The sequence below is a fragment of the Triplophysa rosa genome, linkage group LG4, assembly GCF_024868665.1.
Source record: "Triplophysa rosa linkage group LG4, Trosa_1v2, whole genome shotgun sequence".
NCBI lineage: Eukaryota > Metazoa > Chordata > Actinopteri > Cypriniformes > Nemacheilidae > Triplophysa > Triplophysa rosa.
Window position 1 is genome coordinate 31,915,946 of NC_079893.1, and position 24,554 is coordinate 31,940,499.

The window sequence follows — 24,554 nt, forward strand, 5'->3', positions numbered from 1 at the left end:
TGACAAGATATACATGATCGAACCTGAGAGAAGAGTCACAAGCTCAATCCGAAATCTGCGTTTCTCTCTCCAGTCCAGCAGGAGTCGCTCTGCAGCTCTTCAGTCCGCCGATAAACCCACTAAAGAAAGAAAGAAAGTCAAACATCAAGCGCTGCGTGTTCACATCACTCTGATTTTCTCTCTTGAGTGTTTTAAACAGAGTGTTGTGTGTGTGTGTTTGTGTTGAGATGTTGAGGATGACGTCACAGATGTGCTGTAAATCAGTGGGAACTGATCTGTCCATGCTGGATATTGATGATTTCATCACAGAAATCTGTCAGCTGAAGAAAGAGGTGGCGTTACTGGAGGAAAAGCTGAGGACAAGAGGAGATGAACTCAACACTGAGGTTTGGACACATTCAACATCATTTACTGCTTTTATACTGTCATTCATGTCAAACTAAACCAAAGTGAGACATCACACATATATTCTATATAAAGCTCCAGTGCTGATGATGTGTTGTGTGTTTGTCAGGTTTTGTCGGCTCAATCTTCAGTGTGTGTGAGTGACGGGAGCTCCACAGAACGTCTGGATTCAGTGTGGAGCAGCAGAGATCAGAGCACACCACAGCCACTGCTGGACAAACTCTCTGAACAGAAGTCCAGACACACACAGGACTCGGAGCTCAGCCTCACTTTACTCTGTTATACTGACACAAACCCCACAGACGCTCAGGACACTGTGTGTGACAGTAATCACACCTTGAATCAGGATGAATCTACTGATCAAACCTCCACAGAGTCTCTGGATTCTGTCTGTAACGCTGGAGAACAGCAGATCCTGAACACCAGACCACTCAACATGTGTTCTGTCACACTGATGGACTGCAGGAAACTGATGGAGATGGAAACACAAACCACAGTGAAGGAAGAACAGACTGATGAAGATGAGAATCATGATGATTTTGTTCCTTCAGGTAAACTGTTGAACAGCAATAACATGGAGATAAAAACAGAACCCAAATCAGAGGAAGATCAAACTGATGAAGATGATGACTTTATACCCTCAGGTATCTTTCTTCTGTTGTTTTTTTATAATATTTAACTATCACTTGTTGTCCTGTTTCATATAAAGTTTTTTTTTGTTACTTGTGAAAAGTACAATGAAGTTTCTCATTCTCAGTGGACACTGATGTAGTTTCAGATGTGCTGGAGGTTCTTGTTAACGCTGTTGTGTTTGTTTCAGATGAGAGCGGTGATTCATGTTGTGATGGAGAAACGGCCTCTACATCAAAACAGCGACTGACAGCACAAACTCTTTCCTGCATCACCTGTGGAAAGACATTCAGTTCACAGAGACGTTTAGAGACACATGAGAGAAAACACACAGAACAGAAACTCTTCACCTGCACCAGATGTGACATCAGCTTTCCTACCTTACAAGAGAAGAAACTTCACTCACAAGAGCACAGAAAGAAGCATCAGTGTGAGGTGTGTGGAAAGAATTTAGTCTCCTTCTCCAAGCTGAAGATTCACATGAGGACACACACTGGAGAAAAGTCTTTCCACTGCAGTCAATGTGACAAATATTTCAGCAGCAAAGGAAGTCTTGTTACTCATCAGAGAATTCACACGGGAGAAAAACCCCATAAGTGTCCTCACTGTGATTGGAGATTCCACCAGAAACCTCATCTGACAAAACACATGCGTTCACACACCAATGAGAGACCGTATCAGTGCAGTGAATGTGGAAAAACCTTTAAGAGGTCAGATGTTTTAAAGTCACACCAAAGAACACACACTGGGGAGAAACTCTATCAGTGTTCACACTGTGATAAACGTTTTCATCAGAAATCTAATCTGATAACTCATGAGAGAACTCACACTGGAGAGAAACCTTACCTCTGCTCTCACTGTGGAAAGAGATTTTCTGTGTTAGGTTCTTTAAATGATCATCTGAGAGTTCACACTGGAGAGAAACCTCATCACTGCAGTGTTTGTGGGAAGAGATTCAGTCGGCTTAACAATTTTAAGAAACACAAGAGAACTCACACAGGAGAAAGACCTTACAAATGTTCTCAGTGTGACAAGACGTTTACTCAAAGATTTCTCATGATAATCCATCAGAGAGTTCACACTGGAGAGAAAACTCTGCTCCATCTGTGACAGATTTGAATGAGAGTATTAGTGACTTGAACGAGTAGTGTGTAATCTCCTTTGTCATTACGGAATTTAAATTCAATCGCGATACCAAAATACTTAATAGTAAGATACCAGACATTGCTATTGTAAGGTCATTAACTGGATGTTTTTGACATCCTCCGACCTACCTCATCCAACTTTGTGACTGTGTGGAAATATTTTTCAGTTAAAAGTATGATTTAATTATCAATATAATCAATAAGTGTTTTCTTTCATTAAATCATTAAGCTGTGTGCTTTTATCATGTGCTTTCTGTATTGCTCAGTGGAAAGTTACTGTGGCAGATGAGGTGAGACAGGATAAGTGGGGGTTGGAACCATAAATTGTCTAACTAAGTCAGCACACACACACACACATAAAGAGTCACACAGAAAAGAAATGTTATGAATCAATCCACTGCATATGTTTTAAGTATAATCATGAGTTGTGATGTGTTTTAATGAATCATAGGATTAAGAAACAACGCTACATAATTAAAAGCATTAGATGATTGAGTGTTTTCTTTTTACTAAAAGAATGTTAAGAATGTTGGTATGTTGTCCGGCCACAAGAAACTGTCTCTAGGGAACACTCCCCAAAAGAAACTGTCTCTAGAGAACATTCCTCAAAACTAGCGACTGACCACAGGATGTAAAACATGTGTTGTGAGAAGATGTTGTTTTGCAGGAACTAAGAAAAAAGGACGGAGTCAGATAAACTGGTTCACGGTGATTGGTTGCTAAGGAGCAATACTCCAAAGAGAAAAAGGAGGAGTCAGAAGATGAGAACGACGTCAAATACTGAATAAATATGTGTGTTTTTTGAATAATCTGGGTTGTTGGCTTGTGGTGGAGTGTGGAGAGCGACTGACAACCCAAAGCTTTGTTACTTTTTACATCTGATAAATAAAACTTCTATATAACTTGGAGAAAAGTCTCTTTCAAATTTTTGAGCATGCAGGACTGCCTTTAAAGTCCAACATTGACTAATCAATTCAATTCAATTTTATTTATATACGCTTTCACAATGTGCATTGTTCCAAAGCAGCTTTACAGGAGCAAATAAGAAAACACAGGAGAAGGTAAAACCAGCACATGCATTTTTATACTCAACTCAACTTTATTTATATAGCGCTTTTACAATTTTCATTGTTACAAAGCAGCTGTACATGAGACATATTGACTATAAGCAAAACAATTAAAGTTGTACCTGAAAACAAGAAAAGGTTGAAAACACAGAAGACAGACATACCCACATACAAAACACTCCACACACACAATATGCACACGTCTAACACACATAGACAAGACACACGGATGCACACACACACACACGACGCACAGACACATACGCACACACAACACGTACTACACACATGACATAGATGCACACACACGCTCAGTGAGAGCACACATTTAGGATAAAGGAGAGAGAAGCACAGGTCAAATATAACAGATATAAATTCCTATATGCAATATTAATTAAGTAAAACTTTAAGATTCTAAAGCAGCCCCCCCGGTCAGGCAGATAGTGCAAAAACAGTATGCAAACGGTGGCGAGGAACCCAAAACTCTAATCGAGAAAAAAAACCTCAGGAGAACCCAGGCCCAACCAGGGGATTCCAGTTCCCCTCTGGCAAAAGCTGCTGCCTCTGCACAAGCTCCAGAGAACTTGCACAACAAGGCTAAATAAAATAAATAAACTTACTAATAAAATAAATTATAGTTTAAGATTATCATTAATAATCTAATAGCATTTGAAATTTTGTGGTGAAGACATGTCAAGAGACCGCGTCCTTCTTTATCCAGCTCTATCATCTCAGCTCTTGTCAGGTCTCCGCTCTACCATCAGGTCAGGCCATGAACTGCATCCTGCTCGCTGTGGTAACCTTGGAACAATGAGACAAGACTGGCTGAGAGTAGAGTACTGTTCTGTACTCTCTGATGCAACAAGTACATCAGTTGTTATAGAACAAGCAAGATCATTCTAGTAAATAATATCTAATAAATCACACATAGTCACATAATAACAGCTGCTCTTTATATCTCCCTATACGACTAGATTAAATTAAACAACCAATCAGATTTCTCTCTCAGATCAGTTGATGTGCTGTGAGGTTCTTATGGACTCCAGCAGATGTTAATACTGAACACATCATGGATTCACTTTGACTGGATCATTCATGACACTTTAATGACTCTGTTGTACATTTGGACTACATTTATGATTCTGTTCTTCAGTAAAATGTATATTAAATCTGATGAGTTGTCTCATGTCATTTGCTGAATCTTACTGTGTTTGTGGTGTCCACAAACTGAAACTGTTTTTCAAGTTGATTGTAAACACTGTGTACTCCGCTTCGCGTCGGGTGGTTTTTGGCCTCCACGTCATGCATTAAAACCCTTTAACGCACAGCTAGCTGTGGATTATCTCTTACTTAAAACTCTGGAATCTGAGGGTGCAAAAAAATCAAAATATTGTGTAAATCGTCTTTGAAGTTGTCCAGATAAAGTCCTTAGCATAGCATATTACTCACAAAAATAAAGTTTTGATATATTTACGATAGGAAATTTATAGAATATCTTCACGGAACATGATCTTTACTTAATATCCCAATGATTTTGGGCATAAAAGAAAAATCGATCATTTTGCCGATCATTTATCGAGTTTCTTTATCAGAGTGTTTTTACTTTGGGAAAATTTTACATGATCAAGCATATATAGTTTACTCCAGTAAATTTTATAAAATGCATTTTTTACATGTTTTTTCATCTGTAATACTTAAGTAGTCTACATTAAAAATCTGCTGTCTTACTTTTACTTAAGTAAAACGATTTTTGAGTCAATTACTTGAGTAAAAGTAAGAAAGTACTTTGACTTTTTATGTACTTTTTTTAAATGTAACAATTGCCATGTATTTTTCAAATGTAGTTGAGTAAAAAGTATGATATGCCATATTTTATAATGTATGGAAGTAAAATATTTACAAAGTAAACACACTAGTAACAAAAGTATAGATACTTGATCCCTGAGAGTAAAATACTCAAGTACTATACACCTCTGATGTAAGTTATACAACTTACTGTCAAGACACCCATAGCTTTGAGCAGTGGTTCTCAAACTTTTTCGTTGTAAGGCCCCTTTGTGTTAAGTGCATCGCTTTGCGGCCCCCCATATAAAGACGTATAATCTTAAACTTAGAATTTTAATTAAACCCAAAACATTCAGTTATACAATGCTGGAACCTTAATTCTTTTGGTTGGTGGTGTCATTTTTCTGATATTTGAGTGCATAAAATCTATGATCAATTTCTATATTTCATAAAATGCCACAAAATCTATGGCCCCCCTGGATCCATCTTGGGGCCCCCCAGTTTGAGAACCACTGGCTTTGAGTAATGAAGTACAGCACAGCAGCAATTCCAGCAGGTGGCGAAAATGCACGAAAGCTGATTTGCCAACCGACTTCAAAAACTACAGAAGAAGAAGAAGAAGAAGAAGCGCGGGCGTGTAAACGTTAGTACGATAGTTGCTGGTTTGGGTGTTCGTGTGGTGTTTAGAATGGTGTTAAAGTGTGCGTTTCCTGGATGCCCGAACCGTGAAAAACCAGCGGAAATTCGTCAAAGTTTATTACCAAGGTCGTCAGGTGAAATGCTTTCTTTTCACAATTTCCCTTTAAATGATGGTGAGCGACTGACATCGTGGCTGTTGGCTGTTGAGCGCGATGTTGATTTACCGATTCGATACGCCAAGCAAATGAGAGTGTGCAGTGAACATTTCTCACTAGACGACTTTAAACCTTTAAATGGAACACGACGGTTCCTGAAAGCAACAGCTGTGCCCATCCTCAAACCTCGGGTTCAGGTCAGTGTTTAATGATCTGTCTTGCACTGTGATTTAAAAAAGTAAAGACACCGCTAACGGTAAGAATAACAACAACACGGATGCATGTGCATACTAGTGCTAATGTACTGTTTTCTTTATTCTCGGGTTAATTTTTTATTGTGAATTTTCAATAAAACATTCATATGGATCCGAGATAAACCTCTGTTAATTCCCAAGACGAGTTATTGTAGACATTTGACAGAAATGAACTGGAAGTGGTGTAAATGAAGATGGTAATGGTGTTTGTGTGTCATTCTCCTCTGATAAGATCTTGACAGATTTAATGTGTTCATGAGTTTGATTTGAACGTGCTTGTTGATTTGAACACTTCGTTGTTTTCCCCTCAGTCTGGTTTCTTTAAATCATTCACAATTTCAGCAGAAACCAGCAGAAATAGAGATAAAGCTGGAGGAGTTGAACTGAAGCAAGAGGTTTGTACACATGAAACATTCTTCACTTTAAGCACTCTGACTGTGTGTCAGGATCACATGATGCTTTAGATTGTATGCTGTTATCACTCAATAATGCAGTAAATGATCTCAAATGTGCTTTAGGAGGAATCTACTGATCCAACCTCTACGGAGTCTCTGGATTCTGTGAGTAACGCAGGAGGACGGCGGCGGATCCTGCAGAGGATGATTGTGAAGATATGTTCAGTCGATCTGATTGAGATAAGAAAACCAACAGCAGAAGAACAGTTTGAGGAAGAAGACGATTGTGAAGATGATGATGCTGACAGTGTTGATTTTTGTTTTGTTAAAGATACGGATGATGAGGATTTTCTTCCTTCAGGTATGTTTCTTCTTTTAAAGGGGTCATATGACACGGCTAAAATGAATATTATGGTTTGTTTTAGATGTGATGTAATGTGTCTACAGGATTTAAGGTTCAAAAACGCTGTATTTTCCACACACCGTGCATGTTTGTATCTCCTCTTTGCTCCGCCTCTCTGAAACGTGCAGGTTTTTAACAAAGCTCATGGCTCTGAAAAGCGAGGTGTGCTGTGATTGGCCAGTTCACCAGTCCGTAGTGATTGGTGGAATACTGCAAGCGTGTGAGGGAAATGTAACGCCTCTGACCATATTTGGAACATCAGGTTCCTCTTCAATTGTACTGACAGGTACGCCCACCTTACTTGAGTATACATTTGGGCGGTCTTAGTCAAATCAGACCACCAACTGACGTAGATTTGTGGGGGTGTGGCTACACGAGGCATTTCGGGCAGGTCTGGGTGAGCATTCGCTTTTACATAGAATGACTCTTTTGTTCCCACACTTTCATTTCTGCAATTTTACACGTCTAATACATGCATGAGCGACTTATAACACACCAAAGACACAGAACAACACCTGTTCACGCCATATGACCCCTTTAACGTTTAGTTCATTCATGACATTTGACTATGGTGTAAATTCTTGAGGTTTCTGTGACAAACACAGTCGAAAAGTAGTTGACCAATCACAACAGACTAAGAAGAAGATTTACATTTATTCATTTGGCAGACGCTTTTACGATAGTTTTAGATAGGGTAAGGTGCGGGACATTACAGACACACGCTCTAAGCAGGTGACCAATCACAGTAGACTGGGCCATCTTGACAAGTCAGAGCATCTTCTGACAGCCATTATTATGCCTTTTTCCAACGGCACAAAAAAAATGAATGATGTTGTAAAAGAACTCATAATTTTTCGCATATATTACCTGCAATTCTTTATATTCTATCAAAAACAAGCCGGAATCCCGTCGTTGTCTTTTATTTTCTTTGCATAGCACAACCAGCCCGTGCGGCCCCCTCTGCCCCCTGGTTATCTGATGTTCTCCGTGAGCATCGCTCCAGGCTCAGAGCTGAAGAGAGAAAGTGCCGCAAATTAAATGACCCCACTGACCTTTGTCTTTATCAGTCTCTCCTCTTTTCACTCTCCACTGATGTCTCCACTGCAAAAACTCAATACTGCCATTCTAGAATCAACCACACATCTGACTATTGTACTCTCTTTAAAACCTTCTTTGCTCTTATTTGTCCGCCTGCTTCCCCCTCCACCACTTTTGTCATCCATCAGCAGTCCGTTCTCCACACCGCCTCCTCAGGAACATGTCCAAATTTCCGACACACACTCACTCTACTAATTCTCTCTCCTGTCTGAAGCTGACGTATCTATAGTTATCCTCTCTTACCACCCGACGACCTGCTCGTTAGATCCCTTTCCCACCCATCTCCTTCAGGCTATCGCTCCATCAGTTGTCCCTGCTCTCACCCACTTAAGTAGGGCCACATAACTCCATTTCACTGAAGAAACCCACACTTGGTCCTGCACTTTCAGACAACTGCAGGCCAGTATCTCTCCTCCCATACATTGCTAAGTCTTTTGAAAGTGTTGTATTCGACAAACTCTCCTCTATCCTCACACAGAATAACCTCCTCGACAGCAACCAGTCAGGTTTCAAGACCGGTCATTCAACCAAGACTGCACTACTCTGTCATCGAAGCTCTGAAAATGCAATGGCAGCCTTTAAATTATCTGTTCTCATCCTACTGGATATATCTGCTACTTTTGTCACCATTAATCACTACATCTTCCTGTTGACCCTTAGGGCTATGGGTGTCTCGTGAATGGCTCTCCAATGTTCAAGTCTTACCTTTCAGGTAGATAATTTAGGATATCCTGGAGGGAAGAGGTCTCTGAGCCTGAGCCTGAGCATCTCACTACTGGGGTTCCCCAGGGCTCGGTGCTTAGACCACAGCTCTTTCCCATATATATGGCTTCTCTAATCGCTGCTATGCAGATGGTACGCAACTATACTTTTCATTTCAGCCAGACGATACGAAAGTAGCTGCTCGCATCTCTGCATGCCTGATTGTGATATTTCACTCTGGATGAAGGAACATCACTTTCAACTGAACCTTGCCAAGACGGAACTGGTTGTGATATCGGCTGACACAAAGATTCATCACAACCTTTCCATTCAACTAGGTTCATCAACTGTTACACTTCCAGGACAGCCGGGAACCTTGGAGTTGTAACTGGAAATTAGGTAAGCTTCACGGATCTCCAATGAGCCGAAGAGTGCACACATTACACCGCTCTTCATCAGGTTACATTGGCTCCCTATAGCGCACCTTTTTTGGAACTTGTTCCATGATGGGGGAATGATCTGCCTGTCTCTAAAAGAACAGAGTGTTAAGCCATCTTTAAGAATTGTCAAAAGACACATCTCTTTCGTCAACACCTGACACAATAATACAGACTTCTATTTCTATATCTTTTCCACTTTTTCTATTTTTTACTATACTAGAAAAAGTATTGTCTATACGTATGTTCTTGAATAGCTTTGTGCACTGTGTTAGGCTAACTGAGACAAGTTCTATAGCACTTATGCATTGCTACATTTTTAATTCGGTTGTGTTTCTTACAGATGCCAGCAGCGATTCCCTTTCTGATGGAGAAGTGGCCTCTACATCAGAAGAGCACAAATGGGAGTTTCACTGTGAGCAGTGTGGGAAGGATTTCTTCTCCGCTAATAAGCTGAAAATTCACTTGAGAGGACACAATGCTGACAAGCCTTTCCACTGCAAAGTATGCGAGAAGTTTTTCAACACCAAAGAATCTCTTGATGTTCATAAGGGATCACACAAGAACGAAAAGTTGTACGCGTGTCCTCACTGTGAGAAGAGATTTTATTGTTCGTCTCATGTTAAGAGACACGTGCGGATACACACCAATGAGAGACCGTATCTGTGCAGTGAATGTGGAAAAACCTTTACGGAGTCAGCTTCTTTGAAGAAACACCAAGCAACACACACTAAAGAAAAACCGTATCAGTGTTCATACTGTGATAAATGTTTCGGTCTTAAATCATATCTGGTACACCATGAGAGAACTCACACTAGAGAGAAATCTTACCTCTGCTCTGACTGTGGAAAGATCTTTCGTAAACAAACTCATTTCATAGTTCATCAGAGAATTCACACTGGAGAAAAACCTCATCGCTGTAAAGTTTGTGGGAAGAGTTTCAGTCGACGTGACAATTTGGCGACACACCTGAGGATTCATACTGGAGAAAAACCTTTCAAATGTTCTCAGTGTGACAAGACGTTTACTCAAAGAGTTCTCCTGAAACTCCATCAGAAAGGTCACGCTGGAGAGAAACCTACCGGTGAATCTGCGGAGGGAGATTCACTCACTGAGGAACGTGTTCATTCATGATTTGCTCTGTAAGAAAACTTTAAAAGCAACAGCCAAATGTTAGAAAAGCAGGGAAACACCACATGAAGTCTACTATTGTAAATTTGTTTTGTATAATCTTTTGTTTTTTTCTTTATTTTAGTGTACTAACAGCATCTTTGAGTTTCTGATGGACTCCAGCAGATGTTAATACTAAACGCACACCAAAACATCAGTTCACACTGGATTCACTTTGACTCATAGCAGTTTAATAATGACATAAATCACAGTCTTTATTAAAATGTATATTTACTCTGTCTGCTGTCTTTTGCTGATTCTTATTGTTTGAGTTGTGAGGTGTCTGCACACCGAGACTGCCTCTCGTTATTGGAGTTGACTGTTAAAAACTTTACAGCGCTCTCAGGGATTCAATCATATGAGATTTAACATCAGAGACTAGTTGGTAACTTATCTAAAAATCTGTACTTTTCAAACTTCCAAATTAGTTGAAGTAATTGTTTTGTGTAAAACATTTTTAACAGGCTGTCAGTGATTTGATTGTTCCTCACAAAATTCACTGACCTTTCCAGCATTCCATGTTTCTTGTTCTGTTAATGGAATTATTCGGCAAATAGCCATTACATAAAATTGGAATTAAAGTTATGATAAGCATGAACTGTGTTTAAAAGGACTTGTTTAAAACATTTTCAGTCACAACATCGGAAAGTTCTGTCCTTCAGAATAGATCATTTAAAATAAACTTAGCATGCTACAGGCTGCTCTTTTATTATTGTTCTGCATGGGAAGTGTAGAACAGAACAGCACGCGCTTCCCGCGTCTAGAACAGTGCGCGCGCGCACACGACAGAACACCGGGCCTGACAGGATCTTTAACTGAAGTCAGACAAATAACATTTAAAAATGAGATCTTAAGTCTGACAGAATGTCGTGACACTCTCGACAGCAGTAACTCTTTTTTTATGCGCTTCACTGACCGGAAAGATTCTCTGAAAGAAAATGTCGTTTTGTCAGGTGAGACACCTCTTATTACTTCTCACTAATGAAACTGTTTAATAGAAGTCTATGTAAATGTTCTTTAAGATTTATTTTATTATATGTCAGCGTTGTGCAGCAAGCAATTGCATCATTGATGAAGTGTTTGTATTATTAATAAAACAACTTACAAGGATCTAACCGAAGAGAAGTAGCTACATCTTAAATCTGCGGTTTCAGTCTCCAGTCCAGCAGGAGTCGCTCTGCAGCTCTTCAGTCCGCCGATAAACCCACTAAAGAAAGAAAGTAAGTCAAACATCAAGCGCTGCGTGTTCACATCACTCTGATTTTCTCTCTTGAGTGTTTTAAACAGAGTGTTGTGTGTGTGTGTTTGTGTTGAGATGTTGAGGATGACGTCACAGATGTGCTGTAAATCAGTGGGAACTGATCTGTCCATGCTGGATATTGATGATTTCATCACAGAAATCTGTCAGCTGAAGAAAGAGGTGGCGTTACTGGAGGAAAAGCTGAGGACAAGAGGAGATGAACTCAACACTGAGGTTTGGACACATTCAACATCATTTACTGCTTTTAATGTTTGTATTTTAATACTGTTTTTAATCTCACTGTCATAGTTTATAGCTTTATCTAAATATATTTCCTCTCTGAACAGAAGTCCAGACACACACAGGACTCGGAGCTCAGCCTCACTTTACTCTGTTATACTGACACAAACCCCACAGACGCTCAGGACACTGTGTGTGACAGTAATCACACCTTGAATCAGGATGAATCTACTGATCAAACCTCCACAGAGTCTCTGGATTCTGTCTGTAACGCTGGAGAACAGCAGATCCTGAACACCAGACCACTCAACATGTGTTCTGTCACACTGATGGACTGCAGGAAACTCATGGAGATGGAAACACAAACACCAGCAGAAGAAGAAGAAGAACATCACACTGATGAAGATGAGAATCATGATGATGATGATTTTATTCCTTCAGGTATGTTTCTTCTGTTGTCTTTGCACAATATTTCACCGTCATGTGAGTTCCTTTTAGTTATGAAAGGTGGTTTTACAGTATTCGAGTAACAAACTGCCCAGCTAAAAAATGTTGGTTCCCAGAAGGTTATTTTCTATGGTTCGATTTCGGTTGTCCAGGAAAGTTTTCTTTACGGAAATAGAACGTTAGTCAAAAACTAATGTTAGGGGAACGTTACCCTAACGTTATAGAAACCATGAAACTAACGTTTTATTTCCGTAAAGATAACCAAAAACATTAACCTTAAAAAAACTTTCTGGGAACCAGAAACTAACGTTAGGGGAACGTTCCCAGAACGTTAGCCTAAAATATTTTTCTCGGGTCCGTTTGGCCTCACTACACGTCAGTAATGAATACATCCATGCTGTGTTTTTATCCATCGCTAATCTAATTAAAATAAGTAAAATACATCATCCCACACAATATCAATACATTCGATTCTTTTATTACACGGCGCTCTGGAATACTTGATTCTGATTGGCCAGTTGCGACATTCCAAGGGTTGTTATTCCCAGATAACAACCTCTCAAAATGAATAACACACGGTAACCCGATGCAGCAAATCATTTTGACAGGTTTTTTTTTGACAAATTAAATATAAATATGTCTTTTAATAACATATATGACATTAGATTTACAAATGATTAACCCAAATTGCCTGTTCGCAACATTTGAACGTCGTTTTATATATATATTTTCACCAATTAACCACCAAAAGAACTTGATGTATGATCTGAATTTGAAATGATGCTTTGCAGCATCTTGATCAAATCTTGTCTAATATTTGACGTCAAATTGACATCAAGGTGCCCGCTGGGTACCTTATAACCGAAATATTAAAATAAATAAACCGCTAAACGAATGTGTTAATGAGTGAGGTAGCGAAATGACCGTTAATTTTTAAATGACGGGAGTGCGCGGCAGAGCGGAGAATGCACGTGCTCGAGCGCACACACATACAGACAACTGCACTAAAGAAACACACATTGATTTATGATTGTATTTTCATTTAGCTTAACTAGTTTATTATTTTCAGCCATTAAACGGCACATTTATTAATTTCATTTGGTCAGTATAACATGTGTTATGTGATCTTAATTTCTGTATTGCACACGTTTACCAGTTTTGAATTTTTTTCCATTCAAAAAAATAACCATCAGGCAACGTTATTTTCTGGTTATTTAAAAAACCCCTGAAAAGAACGTTCTTAGAATGTTATTTATTGGTTCTCAAAGAATAACCAAAAACTAATGTTAGGGGAACGTTCCGTGTTTTCTGGGTAACTGAAATGTTCTCATTCTCAGTCAACACTGATGCTTCTCAAAGAATGTAACATTGTGTGTGGTGCACTGACTCGGACCGAACATGAATTTCCTTGTGAATTTTAGGGCTTTACTTCGGTTAGAGAATGCAGTTGTCACTCTTTTCTATTAACTCAAAACAGGAGTGTGTGAATGTACAAAATCATATGGAATTGACCCTTGTTTTCTGTGTTTACAGTTTGTCTAAGACTCTTGTGTTTGTTTCAGATGAGAGCGGTGATTCATGTTGTGATGGAGAAACGGCCTCTACATCAAAACAGCGACTGACAGCACAAACTCTTTCCTGCATCACCTGTGGAAAGACATTCAGTTCACAGAGACGTTTAGAGACACATGAGAGAAAACACACAGAACAGAAACTCTTCACCTGCACCAGATGTGACATCAGCTTTCCTACCTTACAAGAGAGGAGACGTCACTCACAAGAGCACAGAGACCAGAAACACTTTCACTGTCAGCAGTGTGGAAAGAATTTTGTCTTCTCTTCTAGTCTGAAACGTCACATGAAGACACACACTGGAGAAAAACCTTTCCACTGCAGTCAATGTGACAAATATTTCAGCACCAAAGGAAATCTTGTTGCTCATCAGAGAATTCACACGGGAGGAAAACCGTACGCGTGTCCTCACTGTGACAAGAGATTCAACCACAAACCTCATCTGAAGAAACATGTGCGTGTCCACACCGGTGAGAGACCGTATCAGTGCAGTGAATGTGGAAAAACCTTCAAGAGTTCAAGTGGTCTTAAACAACACCAAACATCACATTCTGAGGAGAAACTCTATCAGTGTTCACACTGTGATAAACGCGTCCGTGATCAATTTCATCTGGTACGTCATGAGAGAATTCACACTGGAGAGAAACCTTACCTCTGCTCTCACTGTGGAAAGAGATTTTCAGATCCAAATACTTTTAAACGTCATCAGAGAGTTCACACTGGAGAGAAACCTCATCACTGTAATGTCTGTGGGAGAAGTTTTAGTCGCCAATATGTTTTATTAAAACACAAGAGAACTCACACTGGAGAAAGACCTTTCAAATGTTCTCAGTGTGACAAGACGTTTGCTCGATCAGATGTCCTGAGAACCCATGAGAGAGTTCACACTGGAGAGAAACCTTATCACTGCTCCATCTGTGGAGAGAGATTCACTTATGTAGGAGGTTTAAACACTCATCAGAAGAAACATGCTGAAGAACAAACTGCACTGGAATCATTGTAGGGTCTTTAGGTCGTCTTTATCTACAGCGTCTATAAACTAGGAATCATTCTGCTTAAACTCACAGTTCATCTGAAATTTCCGTGGTTTTGTGAAATTGAATTTCCTACAATCTGTAGACCTAATTATCAGCTTGAGTCTGTCAGGAGGTCTTCAAATGTTCTTGTAGCTCAGTTGGACGAGCGTTGTGTTAGCAGAGCAAACAACTGTGGCTGTTGTACAGTACAGTACATGTACTTTACAGTACATACTTCTATATTTAGGACCACAATACTATTCTTAGAGCATCATCATTGATTGAAAATCTTCATTACAATCAGTTTCATGTAATAAAGCATATTTGTGACTCATTTGCAGGATATGACCTGTAGATTCTGACAGATTCAAAAATACAGTCAGTTGCATCAGTGAAGCGTTTAATCTACTGATAGAAAGCAGCGACTCACAGTAAACAAGCTACACCAATTAAACATGTTGTAAATTCTAACCGGGACATTATGAAAAGTCATGGTACACTCAGAGGTGTCTTTCTGGAAGAAGCGATGAGCTTTAGACTTGCATCTGCAATACGACAGATGATGCCCCTGACAATGGAACATGGCTCGGTTCTTCACTCGAAATGTTAGATGTGGAGGAGGTGAATGTGAAGGTGAGGTAAATGGCATGTGTGTAAATAATGGATCTGTATACTTTAATGGTTGTGCAGAAATTTTTATTAAAGGCTTCTTGAACTTTACCACTCGAGTGGCTTGGAATACACTTTCTTATTACACGGCTCATTTGAATGCTTGATTCTGATTGGCCCGTCTCGACATTCCAAGGGTTGTTATTTTCAAATAACATCCGCTCAAAACTAATAACACCCTGTAACCCGGATGCTACAAATAATTTTGAGAGGGGTAGTTTAATATTACACAAAAATGAATGATAAATATGTATTTTAATAACATATCTGACATTATATTTACAAATCATTAAACCAATTTGCCTGTTCGTGATGTTTGAACGTCGTTTCTTACTTTAAAACCGAAACTAAACGGCTTTTCCTCGCGGAAGGTCTGCATTCCGTAAAAATGAGCTAATAAAATATTTCAAATTAACATTTTATGTCCAGTTTTTTTCTCATGTGGCAAGTAGGCGTGTAATAAGCGGGATAATGCACAAGCAGCCGGTTGTATCACAGAAATATGCCTCTTCAGTGAGACACAAGACCCTCCGCTTCACGTCCTCATCACACTGTCAGGATTATTACTGCCATAACAACCGGCTGCCTGGACATTATCCCTATAGTGGCTACATGTGTATGTACATACTTTGTTGTGTTGTTTTCATGTTTGATGTTTTTCTTAAGGCAAAATGTTTACTTTCAAATCTTAAATCTCATCGGATTGATGTGTGTGCTAATTAAATGGACTTGAATAATTTGGTACTTTGAAATTTGAAACTTTTGGAAATTAAAACCTAAGATAAAGAGACATTCAAATACATTCGATTCAGATTTGGCTTAGTCGTCAGTAAACATGATCTGTATAATTGTTTAAATTGGTTAATTAACTGGTTAATTTTAAACAAAATACTGGCACACGATGTCCACCTTTTTATGGACAAATACATAACAATAAAATAAACTAATATTATACAGTATGTGTGTGTATAATTCCTCCATTAAGCAACAGACAATGTGCCCTGTAATCGTATCTCATTACTTTTTTGTAATAACTAATGTGAAACGACTCATTTATGTGTCTGTTTCTTCAAAATGTTTACTTTAAAATGTTTACAGATACCCTAACAGAGCAAATGAATATTTAAAATAACTCCAAATTAACCTGACCGTTCAATTGCGCAGGAATATTTACATTAATATCACTTCATTTACAGCAAAATTATGGTAAAAAAACACAAAAGCCGGGTTGCACGGACACAGTTTTTCTTAAACTAGGACTATGCCTTAGTTGAATTAAGATGTTTATGTCGCTTTTATAAAAATGCCTTAGAAGAAAACATTACTGGTGTGCATCTCGAGACAAAACAATGGCACTGATATGTTTTATTCATTTCTGGGCAAGTTATATTCAGTTAAGACAGGTCACACTTTCATTTTAGTCTGGGACTAGCCTTAAGCCTCGTCTGTGAAACCGGGCCTAAATGTTAGTCTCCTCTTGAATAACAGGTGGACACAGCAATTATGGAGTGTAAAAACAAACAACTGTATTTTTTGCATGTCAATGTGTATATATCATAAGCATGCTTTACTAAAACATAACAAATGTAACATATATTTTCTAAACTTCATAGAGTGAGACCTTACAAAGTGAAGAGGTTGTAAAGTACATCACGTGACCAAAAACTGGCGCTGGTCAGAATGCCAACTTTGTTTGCTGGGGACAGAGATAAAGAAAAATCGTCTTGATTCTAGTGTCGAGTGTGTTGTGTCTCCAGTCCAGCAGGAGTCGCTCTGCAGCTCTTCAGTCCGCCGATAAACCCACTAAAGAAAGAAAGAAAGTCAAACATCAAGCGCTGCGTGTTCACATCACTCTGATTTTCTCTCTTGAGTGTTTTAAACAGAGTGTTGTGTGTGTGTGTTTGTGTTGAGATGTTGAGGATGACGTCACAGATGTGCTGTAAATCAGTGGGAACTGATCTGTCCATGCTGGATATTGATGATTTCATCACAGAAATCTGTCAGCTGAAGAAAGAGGTGGCGTTACTGGAGGAAAAGCTGAGGACAAGAGGAGATGAACTCAACACTGAGGTTTGGACACATTCAACATCATTTACTGCTTTTAAATGTTTGTATTTTAATACTGTTTTTAATCTCACTGTCATAGTTTATAGCTTTATCTAAATATATTTCCTCTCTGAACAGAAGTCCAGACACACACAGGACTCGGAGCTCAGCCTCACTTTACTCTGTTATACTGACACAAACCCCACAGACGCTCAGGACACTGTGTGTGACAGTAATCACACCTTGAATCAGGATGAATCTACTGATCAAACCTCCACAGAGTCTCTGGATTCTGTCTGTAACGCTGGAGAACAGCAGATCCTGAACACCAGACCACTCAACATGTGTTCTGTCACACTGATGGACTGCAGGAAACTGATGGAGATGAGAAGACAAACACCAGCAGAAGAAGAAGATCACACTGATGAAGATGAGAATCACGATGATGATGATGATTTCATCCCTTCAGGTATGTTTCCTCTATTGTTTTTTCAAATTATTTCACTGTCATGTCAGTTACTGTTTCATAAAAGGTGTGTTTATGTCTCAAACGCACTAAAAACATTTCTCATTCTCAGTGGACACTGATGTAGTTTCAGATGTGCTGGAGGTTGTTGTTAAGACTGTTGTGTTTGTTTCAGATGAGAGCGGTGATTCATGTTGTGATGGAGAAACGGCCTCTACATCAAAACAGCGACTGACAGCACAAACTCTTTCCTGCATCACCTGTGGAAAGACATTCAGTTCACAGAGACGTTTAGAGACACATGAGAGAAAACACACAGAACAGAAACTCTTCACCTGCACCAGATGTGACATCAGCTTTCCTACCTTACAAGAGAAGAAACTTCATTCACAAGAGCACAGAGACCAGAAACACTTTCACTGTCAGCAGTGTGGGAGAGCTTGTGTCTCGTCTTCTAGTCTGAACGCTCACATGAGGACACACACTGGAGAAAAACCTTTCCACTGCAGTCAATGTGACAAATATTTCAGCAGCAAAGCTTATCTTGTTGCTCATCAGAGAACTCACACGGGAGGAAAACCGTACGCGTGTCCTCACTGTGACAAGAGATTCAGTCTAAAAGCCTATCTGAAGAGACATGTGCGTTTACACACCGATGAGAGACCGTATCAGTGCAGTGAATGTGGAAAAACCTTTAGGGAATCACGTTGTCTAAAGTCACATCAAAAAATACACTCTGAGAAACTCTATCAGTGTTCACACTGTGATAAACGCTTCCGTCATAAATCTTCTCTAACATGTCATGAGAGAACTCACACTGGAGAGAAACCTTACCTCTGCTCTCACTGTGGAAAGAGATTTACTGATCAAAGTGCCTTGAGACTTCATCAGAGAACTCACACAGGAGTTAAACCGCACGCGTGTCCTCACTGTGAGAAGAGATTCAGTCTAAAGGCCTATCTGAAGAGACATGTGTATCTACACACCGATGAGAGACCGTATCAGTGCAGTGAATGTGGAAAAGGCTTCAGGGATTCAGTTTGTCTAAAAAGACACCAAAAAACACACTCTGAGAAACTCTATCAGTGTTCACACTGTGATAAACGCTTCCATTATTCATCTCATTTGATAACTCATGAGAGAGTTCACACTGGAGAGAAACCTTACGTCTGCCCGATCTGCGGCGAGAGATTCACTTATTTAAGAAGTGTTCAGACTCATCTGAAGAAACATGTTAAAACTTGTGAAGAAGATTTCATTCATACAGACAGCAAAAACAACAGCCAAATGTTAGAAAGGCAGGAAAACATCCACATAAAATCTACCATAAAACTTGAATGTTGTTTATAAATATCATTTTTTTTTATTGTAGTGTACTAACAGCTTCTCTTTGAGGTTCTGATGAACTCCAGCAGATGTTAACACTAAACACACAGTAACACATCAGTTCCCAGCTAACAGTTACGTGAGCACGTACCATATTCGTTGGGATGATGTAACATTGGACATTGCTGAGACGTGATGATTTCCTCCTGATGGACCATAATTCGTTGCAGCAACATACCAAATAACGTTTCTGGGACGTAACCAGTAGCCAACGACCAAATAGTTTTTATAATTTTATTTAAACACATCGTCCCTCACATGGAGGGTTAAATTAATCTGTGATTTAATATGTGCATTAAATATTCAATTTTATGCATAATTTGAATAATTTCCTAGTTAAATGTGTATTATACAAAGTTTAACGATTAATAAAATTTAACACAGCACTGTACATCAGCATCAGACAGACACTTTATTTAGATACTGAAGTAAATGACGTAAATAACCAAAGACTTCAACACAATGTAGATGATTCAAAGCAGATATTTATTGACAGAGATGAATAAACATTATCTTTAAGCATAATATTATATTCTTGTCTTACCACATAAGTTTATCAGGTTGTCCGTTTTTAGAAACAACAATCAAAAGCTTTTTCAGTCACACTCACAACATCAGGGTCCGTTCATTTTTAAACGCGCCAAATCGATCGAAAATCATAAAATATGTGTTTACTCTCACATCTGTGAGGTATAAAGTAAAGGAAGAATATTATTAAACCGCGAAAGTAATATATCATGCAGTGAGGTAAAACTAAATGGCCGTTAATGTTTAAATGATGCGAGCGCGCAGCTCTTTGCAGATCAGAGAACGCACATGCTGGACATGCGCGCGCATGAAATGAATAGAAACGCCGTTTAAATAGTTGTGTTTGATTAAACTCCAGATTAATTGCTGTGAAAAGTCAGATTAATAGCATTCGTTTTGACAATATAACAGATTTTACTCTGATCATACATTTTCCATATAATAACATAATAAATAGAAATGACCAGATTCATTAATAACCAGTGTCCAGGTTATCTGAAGACCAGTACATCACGTCGCTACAACGTTCTCCATGGGATTAATTCACAACGTTATTTGAGGACGTGGCTAGGACGTTTCTGAAACGTAAGCAAAAATGACCAGCGTCCAGAATATCTGATGACCAGTACATCACGTCGCTACAACGTTCTCCATGGGATTAATTCACAACGTTATTTGAGGACGTGGCTATGACGTTTTTCTGGAGCGTTAGCAAAAATGATAAGAAATGGAACGTTGCCAAGACGTCCTCAGAACGCGGTCACAAAGTAATGTCACGGTGACCAAATGAAGACGAACTGGCGACGAGCTGGGTTCACACTGGATTCACTTTCACTGGATCATTTATGAAATGACTTTGTTGTACATTTCTTTTAACTCTGGATTGGTGAATTGTTTGCTGTCTTATGCTGTGGTCACACTTGACATTCAGCATTTGTACACAGCTCACTGTGTGTATGAGCAGCAACCATAAAACGATGTTGATGAGAAATGTTTTTCATTTACACATCTTGGATTCTGATGTATTTGCAATGTTAAAGTTGTTTTTGTAATTTTTATAAGCCAATTTTATAATGACCCTGATGTCATTGAATTTATGAATCATACCTGTCTTGGTTGTTTGTGACTTCTTAAAAACGGTTGTTTTCGAAAGTAATTTACAAATCATTTCAAAAGAGTTGTTAGAGAGTGCCTACATTACATTTAATCACTTTCATGCAAAGTGACTTACAAATGAGGCAATCAATAGAAGCTATCAAATCAGAAAAAGGACAATAACGTGCAAGTAGATTAAAAACTGGACTGAGTTTGCTTAACACAGTACAAATAGCTATTTGTTTAGATTTTTAGAAAGGAAATATGGAAAGGTTTGAACAGCAACAGAAGTTACTGGGTCAGAAGACATCGATGAAGTCTTTAGTTTCTTGAAGATGGCCAAAGATTGATTTTGTTCTGGTAGAGACAGATCTTTTCACCAGCGGGACATAGGACATATTAGGTGATTCTCTGTTTCCCCAAAAGCAGTTTATTTAACGCATTCCGTTCCAATTTTCAATGTTTTGTTTTCAATTGACATACGTTATTACAGCATGACACAGCTCTTTATTCTTGTATATACTTTTAATGTCTTCAGTCTAATATCTGTTATTTTATTATTATAGAATGAAAGATTAACCATATTCTAAAGGGCCAGTCACAACATTGAAAGTCTGTCCCTTAGATAATTCAAAATAAATTTAACATGCTATTGCACGGTGCACTTTTAATGGTGTATAACACCACGCGCACGCGCCTTCCACGCAGAGCCGGCCCTCCCTATAAAGCCACAAGTATATAGCGTCCATGTCCGTCTCGCGCACAAACGCGTCCGCACAGCTCATTTGCATTTACATTTAGCAGATGCTTTTATCCAAAGTGACTTACAAAGTCGGGGAAAACAATAGAAGCAATATTTGCAACAAAACAACAACAATCCATAGGTGCAGTAAAACTGGTCTCAGTTAGCCTACCACAGTATACGAAGCTAAGAATATCCAAAGGTTATATATGAAGCTAAACTTCTTGAGCATACTCATCACGGATTTAGCGCAAACGTCCGAGTTCGACACATGCGCAGTACAAAGGAGTGTGTGTGCTCTACCAGACCATCAGAGGGCAGCGCATCATTCACAGACCCACTGCAAATTAAGGGTGCGATCAGACAGAACGCGCTTTTCATGTTCGTAAACGCGAGGCGCCCGCGCTGCTCTTTTGGTGACTCTTTGAAAAGAGCAGCGCGCAGCGTTTATTTATGTTGCTAGGTAATCACCGAAACAGCTGTCCTGTCAGTCAAGGATTATAGCGCGAGCGCTCTAGTTCCTGTTAACTGTTTTATTATCAGAAACTTTAAAAAGGTACAAGCAGAGGGCGTTTGCTCGGACCTTTCTCGGTTAACCCGTGTCAGCCAGCACAAGTTTCTCCTTCATCATTGCAGTCTTCGGACGTTTCAATCAACTGTAAAGTTCCGTCACCGTATCGGATGGCCCGCCTCTCCACTCATTCGATTGGACAATGGAAAAAGCACACATGACGTCAAGCGCTTTTCTGCTCAGAGTTGACTTTTTTCAACTTCGGGCGCTCAGAGCGCTCCGCCTAATTTTAACCGTACAGCTGAGACTGAATAAAAGTTTACCTCCCTTGCAAGGGAAACAAAAAAGAAAGCGGCCTACAGGCAAGAGAGATTTAATTGTGAGCGGTTTTTCTGTTAATTTTTAAATAATTTTGAAGCTAGGACAGCTGTGGTGTTGTCCTAAAGTTAAAACCGTTTATAGGATTATTTGTCAAGTTAAGATGCTTCTGTAATACACCTTTCCTATCTGTAGTTAAAATAAGATAATACACTTAGGAAGTGTTCGTAAAATTACAAAAAACTACAAGTCTTTATATACAGTCAGACATCTGGCCGGTTTCATATGTCCAGGGGTTCACAGAATGACTAAATAAGGAATCCCCTCCTCCCACTATTTAGCCAGCAATGTATTCAGTGAGCTTGAAAACTTCACAATTCATTATTTTGTGGGCTTGTTTTCATTTATGCGGAAATTAAATCTAACAAGTGCTGTTCTGTAATAGCGTTTGTCCTAAATGTTGTCCTAACTGACATTACCATGGTTACCAAAGATTTTCAAGTTACAATCTTTCTGTAATACGCCCCCTGGATGACAAGATATGCATCGAACCGAGTAAGTTAAACGTCACGACCGCAGTTTCAGAACCACGGCTACAGAATGGAAGTGATTAATCGTACATGTGTCCTATGGTGTGACAAAGCAACATTTAGAAAACAAGATGTTAACATTGCATTGTTTTAATAATTGCTTTATTTAGTGTATATAATAGCATATGGCAGATTTATCTTTATAGTTACTCATAGTTATTTTAAAAATTAGCATTTTAGTCTATCAACTACCCATAAATAGTTTATTCCACTTCCCTTCGTTATATGCATTGTTTGTGAGTTGATTTTACTTATCGTCGAGGTTTTTAATCAGATTTGTCACTGCTGAAATAATTGTGTTTTGCATTTATCTCTTGTAGAGACATCCAACGATTCAGCAAGGTAATTCTTTACCTGAGTTGCAGCAATGTACCAACTGTTGCAGGAATTACCACTGTCCTTTTTGCTCAGCCAGTGTGTTTAAGTCAGCCAAACTGGTCAAATTAAAAATTGTAATTTTTATAATTTGTTTTACATTATGTATGTTTGATTTAAATGATGTTTCTTTTAAAATAATGCTGCAGTTTTTTTTAACCATAAAACAATAAAACTAATACAATCATACAAAATGCCCTCAAGTTTGAAACATTTTTTCTAACACCAACACACAGAACAGAAACTCTTCACCTGCACCAGATGTGACATCAGCTTTCCTNTGTTGTGTTTGTTTCAGATGAGAGCGGTGATTCATGTTGTGATGGAGAAACGGCCTCTACATCAAAACAGCGACTGACAGCACAAACTCTTTCCTGCATCACCTGTGGAAAGACATTCAGTTCACAGAGACGTTTAGAGACACATGAGAGAAAACACACAGAACAGAAACTCTTCACCTGCACCAGATGTGACATCAGCTTTCCTACCTTACAAGAGAAGAAACTTCATTCACAAGAGCACAGACACCAGAAACACTTTCACTGTCAGCAGTGTGGGAGAGCTTGTGTCTCGTCTTCTAGTCTGAACGCTCACATGAGGACACACACTGGAGAAAAACCTTTCCACTGCAGTCAATGTGGCAAATATTTCAGCACCAAAGGAAATCTTGTTCTTCATCAGAGAATTCACACGGGAGAAAAACCGTACGCGTGTCCTCACTGTGACAAGAGATTTGGCCGTAAAACTCATCTAAACAGACACATGCGTTTACACACCGATGAGAAGCTCTTTAAGTGTTCACACTGTGAGAAACGTTTCTGTCAGAAAGCTCTGTTGATACGCCATGAGAGAACTCACACTGGAGAAAGACCTCATCACTGTAATGTTTGTGGGAGAAGCTTCAGTCACAAAAATGTCCAGATCTTTAGCAGACGTCTTACAGACGTACAGACATCTCCCGAGACGTATCACAGATGAGAAAACTATGTCTTGCAGACGTCAAATAGACGTAAGCCAGATGTGTGTGC

The 24,554-nt window shown here is 39.1% G+C and overlaps 3 protein-coding genes across 3 annotated transcripts; all 3 read left to right on the forward strand.

The window, feature by feature from the left end:
* The first annotated feature begins 122 nt into the window (after positions 1-122).
* On the forward strand, positions 123-16,254 carry LOC130553081 (zinc finger protein 845-like). The gene is made up of 8 exons (XM_057331823.1): positions 123-386; positions 515-1,049; positions 1,226-2,141; positions 5,733-5,805; positions 6,392-6,475; positions 6,599-6,836; positions 9,459-9,690; positions 13,746-16,254. The coding sequence occupies exons 1-8, from the start codon at positions 228-230 to the stop codon at positions 14,785-14,787; spliced, it is 3,279 nt and encodes a 1,092-aa protein (XP_057187806.1). The 5' UTR covers positions 123-227; the 3' UTR covers positions 14,788-16,254.
* LOC130552933 (uncharacterized) lies at positions 5,646-9,572 on the forward strand. The gene is made up of 6 exons (XM_057331628.1): positions 5,646-6,023; positions 6,392-6,475; positions 6,599-6,836; positions 8,637-8,688; positions 8,858-9,077; positions 9,459-9,572. The coding sequence occupies exons 1-5, from the start codon at positions 5,721-5,723 to the stop codon at positions 8,874-8,876; spliced, it is 696 nt and encodes a 231-aa protein (XP_057187611.1). The 5' UTR covers positions 5,646-5,720; the 3' UTR covers positions 8,877-9,077; positions 9,459-9,572.
* A 956-nt stretch (positions 16,255-17,210) lies between the features above and the next one.
* On the forward strand, positions 17,211-20,467 carry LOC130552899 (zinc finger protein 660-like). The gene is made up of 3 exons (XM_057331577.1): positions 17,211-17,539; positions 17,654-17,984; positions 18,157-20,467. The coding sequence occupies exons 1-3, from the start codon at positions 17,381-17,383 to the stop codon at positions 19,329-19,331; spliced, it is 1,665 nt and encodes a 554-aa protein (XP_057187560.1). The 5' UTR covers positions 17,211-17,380; the 3' UTR covers positions 19,332-20,467.
* The last annotated feature ends 4,087 nt before the right edge of the window (positions 20,468-24,554 follow it).

What these genes read in the sequence shown, in the direction of transcription:
- LOC130552899 (XM_057331577.1), top strand. Translation starts at nt 17,381, where the DNA reads ATGTTGAGGATGACGTCACAGATGTGCTGTAAATCAGTGGGAACTGAT. An exon ending in GAGATGAACTCAACACTGAG is followed by an intron (nt 17,540 to 17,653) that starts GTTTGGACACAT and finishes CTCTCTGAACAG; the next exon opens with AAGTCCAGACACACACAGGA. An exon ending in TGATGATTTCATCCCTTCAG is followed by an intron (nt 17,985 to 18,156) that starts GTATGTTTCCTC and finishes TGTTTGTTTCAG; the next exon opens with ATGAGAGCGGTGATTCATGT.
- LOC130553081 (XM_057331823.1), top strand. Translation starts at nt 228, where the DNA reads ATGTTGAGGATGACGTCACAGATGTGCTGTAAATCAGTGGGAACTGAT. An exon ending in GAGATGAACTCAACACTGAG is followed by an intron (nt 387 to 514) that starts GTTTGGACACAT and finishes TGTGTTTGTCAG; the next exon opens with GTTTTGTCGGCTCAATCTTC. An exon ending in GAGTTGAACTGAAGCAAGAG is followed by an intron (nt 6,476 to 6,598) that starts GTTTGTACACAT and finishes AATGTGCTTTAG; the next exon opens with GAGGAATCTACTGATCCAAC.
- LOC130552933 (XM_057331628.1), top strand. Translation starts at nt 5,721, where the DNA reads ATGGTGTTAAAGTGTGCGTTTCCTGGATGCCCGAACCGTGAAAAACCA. An exon ending in GAGTTGAACTGAAGCAAGAG is followed by an intron (nt 6,476 to 6,598) that starts GTTTGTACACAT and finishes AATGTGCTTTAG; the next exon opens with GAGGAATCTACTGATCCAAC. An exon ending in TGAGGATTTTCTTCCTTCAG is followed by an intron (nt 6,837 to 8,636) that starts GTATGTTTCTTC and finishes GTTGACCCTTAG; the next exon opens with GGCTATGGGTGTCTCGTGAA.